Raw genomic sequence first — 6,224 nt, forward strand, 5'->3', positions numbered from 1 at the left:
GACTTGAGATTATTGACTTATACTTGAGAAATGGCGTGACTTAATTATCCAATTCAATTAACTAGACAGTCATTTACGATAAAAGATTTAGACATTAAAATCACCAGAAACGGTAAAAATGAGTATTGTGGTCACAAGTATTCCCCACTCCCACCGTTTAGCAAGAAAAATGACTCAAGAGGCTTTGATTAAAATACAATTTGGTGTCCCATTTATGTACCCAAACCAAGCTAACAAGTTATAAAAACATTTAGACGCTCATGTTTTAATGCAATTATAACCTATTAATTTATAAATCTTATTTGACTAATCGACTCCAAAAGCAACATATGGTTTTACGTTCATAAACACCATGGTGAAAAATCACCAACATATACAAGTTCAATCAAACGGTCATTTGCAAAGCACTAGTATATATCATGTTATCCTAATTCATCAATTAGTCAAAATATGACTTTTAAAGTCAACAATCTCAAAATCACAAACAATCAACCTTCAACCATCAATTAAACAATATTATCACAAAGTGAGTCTCATTCTAATGCCTAGCCAAACACATATTACACTACTCACAGATCATATTAAGGAAACAAGCACAAATAATCATATTATCATATAAAATATCCATGTTATTTACAATAAAATAAAATAGAGTAGAGAAATACAACCCTTAAATGCAAAATCAAATCAATGGATGAGATGGATGAAAATCTTCTTCTTCCTCAACCCTCACAATGCTCCAAGACCCAAAATCGTCAAATATGACAACTCTTCATTATTTAGATGAAAATGGTTGGTGGGTTTTGTAGAGAGAGTGGTAGAGATGAAGATGGGTGGATGAATATTTAGATGATTATGGATTGATGGTGATTAGATGATTGAAGATAAGGGGTTTTTTGGTGAATGGTATTGTGTGTGTGTGTGTTGGATCAAAGTCAAGACAAACCAAAATCTTCAATTGTAAAATTGAAAATGGGAGCTGCTGTAGTATTATGCGCGAGCTGCTGCTGCTACTTGATGCTCCACCCCACAAAATAAAGAAATCCTTCAAATAAATAAGTGTGCCGCTTTTCTTGAATATCACCATTTCACTTTATCATCGTTCTATATCGCCATTTGCATATTTTAGCTCCGTTTTAGCTTCATAAGCATCCAAATCACATAATTGACCTACAAAGTGCTTAGGCAAATAAAAAGGAACTAAATTTACACAAATTTGACTTAAAATGTGAACAAATAAATAATATTAAATCAATATGCAAAACATGTATAATTTGGCTAATATTAGTTTTCAGTTTTCCCATGCTCGGGGCTAACTGAAGCCGCTTCATAAATAACTTTATAACGTATATATCTTGATTTTGTACAAGTGGTAAGGATGAGTACTGGTCAAAACACGGACAAGACCGACCTTACCTAAAAATCTAAAAGAATCAAAAACCGAATTCTGGCTTGTTAACCTATCGGGCAATTCTGTTCAGTCCGGTCTAAACCACATAAACCTGAATTATATTTGGACAAAAAGTTACATAGAAGAAGGGAGTGGAAGAGTAGAAGCAACATGGACATGGGTAGTAATAAGATAAGCAAAATATAGGAATTTAAGTCGTCGTTAGTTTTTAAAGATCTAAAGAGTTTATTATTTCTCCGAGGGGAAGTTTTTTCAGCACCTGTTTATTTGTGTCCGTGTAAGGGACTCTAGCAGTTATTGTAACATTCGTGATTATGACCCGTTGAATATAATTTAACTAAACATTTTTAGTTAGTAATATATTTGAGGTCATTTTAGAGTTCATTTTGTGCAATGTGCTTGTTGAGGTCAATTGGCTATTTTATTTAGTCATACGATATAATTAGAGGTGACAAATTGGAGATATAAGTTTTGGGGATCAAATGGTTAGTGGTCAAACAAGCATACATTTGTGCAATTAAAGGGGTTGACCTTCCAAGATTTTGTCTGAAAAAATAAAGGTTGTAAAAGTGCAAAGACCATAGTTCACAAAGTAGAGATAAGTAACAGTAACAAACCTAGATGGTATGCGACTGGTGCTACAATACCCGGTTCTTGTTCTTATGGGTGAACGGATTTCAAGATATAAAAAAGGCCAGCTAATCAACATTATTGTTGGCTGGGTTAGAGTTCAACAATGAGTCAATCATCCTCCAACGGGCTTGGATTCGACCAATCCCACATCATGGTCAAATTAAAATGTCTTTTGGAGGGCAATAACATGTTCATGTCCATCCTTTGTCCATCGCGGGGAAATATGACATAATACGTGTGATCCGGTTCAACATCTAAAACTTTTTTTATATATCGAATGAAATCCTTATAATAATAATAATATAGACTCGCATCCAACTTTATATAAAAATATTTTTTATATATCGAATGAAATCCTTATAATAATAATATTGATAATAATAATAATAATAATAATAATAATAATAATAATAATTATTATTATTATTATTATTATTAAATATTATTATTATTATTATCATTATTATTATTGTTATTATTATGTGTAGGAGCACTACAAACATAATATGAATTTCTACATATCTCTTTTACAACCTCAAACCAACTTGTAATTTCTTTTAACTTGATAGACACTTAATTACAAGCATCTAAAAAATGCATAAAGTTATAAGAAAGTTTACGTATTGAACTAATATTAACGAAAGTACTTAAATTGATGTAGAAATATAAAATTTTCCAAAATCACTTAAAAAGAATTAACTTAAAGTTGAGGCAGAAATGGGATAAAGTTAAGTGTGGTTCATAAGTGTATATATATTATCGATCATACTCACTGTCCCAATACGAACCAACTTCATGTTTATGATAATACGACCCACTTTCCTAATTAATGCTTCGCTTCTAAGTCCCAACTATCCTTTTAAAAGATAACAACTATATTTTAAAAGATAACAACTATGTAAATGGATAATATTTTTGTTCAGGCAACTCGGATACAGTTGAACTCTTTCCTTTTCTTTTTCTTTTTTTGGTCAATAGCTAGTTATTTTTTATGGCCTGATTATCCACAGTGTCATCCAAAGTCCAAACGGTGTATAAAGTTAAACTTTTAAGTTTTAACCCCATGTGTACATGATATAACCGGTAATCTCGTGACTATTTCTGCCTTTTTGGAATAGAAAAGTAAAAGACGAAGCTATAATTAGTACATATACATATATAACTTGATATAAAGAGAAGTAGGGGGAGAACTCAAAAGTGTGTACATTGGACCACTAATGATCACCAAACCAATAGTATAGACTTCCAAGCCAAGTGTTACCATATTAAACTAAATATACATATATTCCTTCAAAGCTTCGTTTAACTTTGTTTCTATATATTTCAAAGTATTGCATTCCAAAATGCCATATTCATTGTTTCAATATGGAATTCTCTGTAACAAAATCAAATGGAAGCTTAATTCCACCTTCTGAACCAACAACTCCGGGCACGCTTGACCTATCACGAATCGATAGATTACCAGTCCTTAAATGCAATGCGCGCACACTCCACGTGTTTGAAGCAATTGGACCTCATGGAGCTGCACAATCTATCATCCGTGAGGCCGTGTCCAAGGCATTGGTACCTTATTATCCTCTAGCTGGCCGTCTTTCTTCAAATGGTTCCACCATTGATTGCACTGGAGATGGTGTTTGGTTTGTCGATGCATCTGCCAATTGCAGCCTTCGGTCTGTTGGTTACTTTGAGGATGTCAAGTCCATTCCTTTCGATAGCCTGCTTCCTGGTCATCCCCAAGAAGATCAAGGCATTGATCCTCTTGTACTGATGCAGGTACATTGACCCAAAACAGAACACTATGTGGTTTAACTTATTTTTCATAAGTGTCATTGTATTTTGCATTTCAATCTTGACATATATCTAATAATACAGGTTACAGAATTTGAAGGTGATGGGTTTGTAATGGGCCTCACATTCTGCCATACCATATGTGACGGTCTAGGAGCGGCACAATTCCTTAACGCAATAGGTGAGTTTGCCAGATGCGTTAACCCTCTGACCGTCGCCCCTGTATGGCACCGCGACTTCCTGCCACCCCCAAAACAAACAACTGATCTAATAACCAACCTACCTCCACCAAATTTCATACTCCCTCATTACCATCTAGAGCAAGCCAATATTGACCTTCAACTAGAAGACATAAGTCATCTCAAACACGAATTTATGCAACATTCTTTGAAACATTGCTCCACTTTTGAAATTGTGGCTGCCATGTTATGGAGAAACCGGACTCAGGCAATGGACTACTTAGGGTCCGAAAATAAGATCATGAAGCTTGTGTTCTTTGCAAACTGCCGGAATCTAATCGAGCCACCCTTACCAAAAGGTTTTTACGGCAATTGTTTCTTCCCAGTGACTATAAGTGCATCAAATGAAACTCTAACACAATCATCAATCATTGAGGTCGTTAAAATGATTCAGGTAATAACGTTTAGTTTAGTAATTAATCACTCTTTAACAACATTGGTCCATCCCATTTTGTTCTAGTTTGACCTTTTACTTCTTTTTCTTTAAACTTTGACCATAAATAATTTTGTTTGTATTACCTAAAACTTGATATAAAATATATGAATTAATTAGGTATTAAATGTGTTTTTCATTGATCTAACGTATATCAAGTATTATATAACACAAACAAATTTAGCTGGGGTTAAAACAGTCAAACTATAATATTTCAAAAGAACCTAAAAACAGCTTATGCTAACCAAAAAGGCTTATTAACTACATGTCTTAATAAGCCATGTTTACATGAATATTAATATATTATTATCAGGAGGCTAAGGAAAAGTTGCCAGAAGAATTTTCCGATTGGGTGAAAGGAGACGTCGATGGAAAGAAAGATGACCCGTTTGCACCACCATTAGGATACGACACATTGTTTGTATCTGAATGGGGGAGACTTGGGTTCAATCAAGTTGATTATGGAAATGGACCACCCCTTCATGTTGTTCCTATGCAAGGCTCTCCAATCATACCCGCGGCAATCGTGGGCAGCCTGCCTCGCCCGAATAAAGGAATAAGGCTCATGACATGGTGCTTTCAAAAGCACCATCTCCAACCTTTCCTAAATTCCATTGCTGCTACAATTTCACCTCAATAATTGTTGTTATTTTTCATTGATTTTTAATTCATGTCATTGGCCTGTTTGGACTTTAAATTTAAGTTTCATATTATATGTACATGTATTTCTTGTTTTGTTATTTCTTAAAATAAAAAGGGATGGTAATGTGTGAAAGTTAACTGTCTGTTGGAGGACTGCCTACTTTTGATTATAAAAAAAAAAAGGAGTTTTCAAACATTATTTCCTCCCCTCTTCTTTTCATTGGGTTTTTATTAATATGATTCAAATTGTCAATTTGTTTTTGAAACATCTAAAACTGTATGTAATTTGGTAGTTTAATTTCCGAATTATGAGGGAGTATAACTTGGAGAGCAAATTATGTAAATAGTCACCCAACCCGGTCTTCAATTAAAAATTAGTTTCTCTCTTCCACCTATACAACCCAATCTAATTCAAATTTTCACTCTCACCTACAACCCAACCCAAACCAAACCAAATTTTTATTATATTAAAATGATTTATCAAAAAAATACATTTTTTTAAATGGCTCCGTTTTTAATAAAATTTATATCAAAATGTTCACAACTGAAAAATAAAAAATACTAGGTTTTTATACTTTTATAAAAAGTTATAAAATGTAAGAGATTAAAGAAAAACCAATAAAATATATAATAAAACTAAATGTATACAATAAAATATAATAAAAGTATCTACCGGATACAAGATTGATGGCATAATTTTAGATTATTTTAAAGTCTAGATCCATAGAGTTTGGAATTTTTTACTTTTATTAATTTTTTATTCTACAATTTCAATTGAAGTATACGTTTTATTAATTTTTTATTCTACAATCTCGATTGGAGTTTACGGATAATAATAATAGTGGGGCTTAATGAGAGTAGTGTTATGAGTCTTTCTGTTGGAAATGGGCCTCACCTATTAATTTTTATTGTTTGCTATTACCAGACCAGTACGTCTTTTTGATCCATCAATCAATCCGTTTGAAATGGGCCGTACCTAAGAATTATTTGTGAGTGCACAAAGATAAAGTCGACATCGATATCCGTACTTCACTATTTCTATAAGGCCAGGAAGAGCTTCGAGCCTTCAATTGAGCCA

General features: G+C 33.1%; 1 protein-coding gene across 1 annotated transcript; it reads left to right on the top strand.

Annotated features, from left to right (window-relative positions):
* Positions 1-3,390: 3,390 nt before the first annotated feature.
* Positions 3,391-5,244, top strand: LOC122607898 (acyl transferase 4). The gene is made up of 3 exons (XM_043780970.1): positions 3,391-3,817; positions 3,917-4,465; positions 4,818-5,244. The coding sequence occupies exons 1-3, from the start codon at positions 3,410-3,412 to the stop codon at positions 5,142-5,144; spliced, it is 1,284 nt and encodes a 427-aa protein (XP_043636905.1). The 5' UTR covers positions 3,391-3,409; the 3' UTR covers positions 5,145-5,244.
* Positions 5,245-6,224: the final 980 nt, after the last annotated feature.

This window comes from Erigeron canadensis, chromosome 7 (genome assembly GCF_010389155.1).
Source record: "Erigeron canadensis isolate Cc75 chromosome 7, C_canadensis_v1, whole genome shotgun sequence".
In the NCBI taxonomy this organism is placed as follows: domain Eukaryota; kingdom Viridiplantae; phylum Streptophyta; class Magnoliopsida; order Asterales; family Asteraceae; genus Erigeron; species Erigeron canadensis.

Excerpts from the sequence above, each read along its gene's own strand:
- LOC122607898 (XM_043780970.1), top strand. The coding sequence starts at position 3,410 with ATGGAATTCTCTGTAACAAAATCAAATGGAAGCTTAATTCCACCTTCT. Across the intron at positions 3,818-3,916 it reads ATCCTCTTGTACTGATGCAG|GTTACAGAATTTGAAGGTGA; the intron begins GTACATTGACCC and ends CTAATAATACAG. Across the intron at positions 4,466-4,817 it reads AGGTCGTTAAAATGATTCAG|GAGGCTAAGGAAAAGTTGCC; the intron begins GTAATAACGTTT and ends TATTATTATCAG.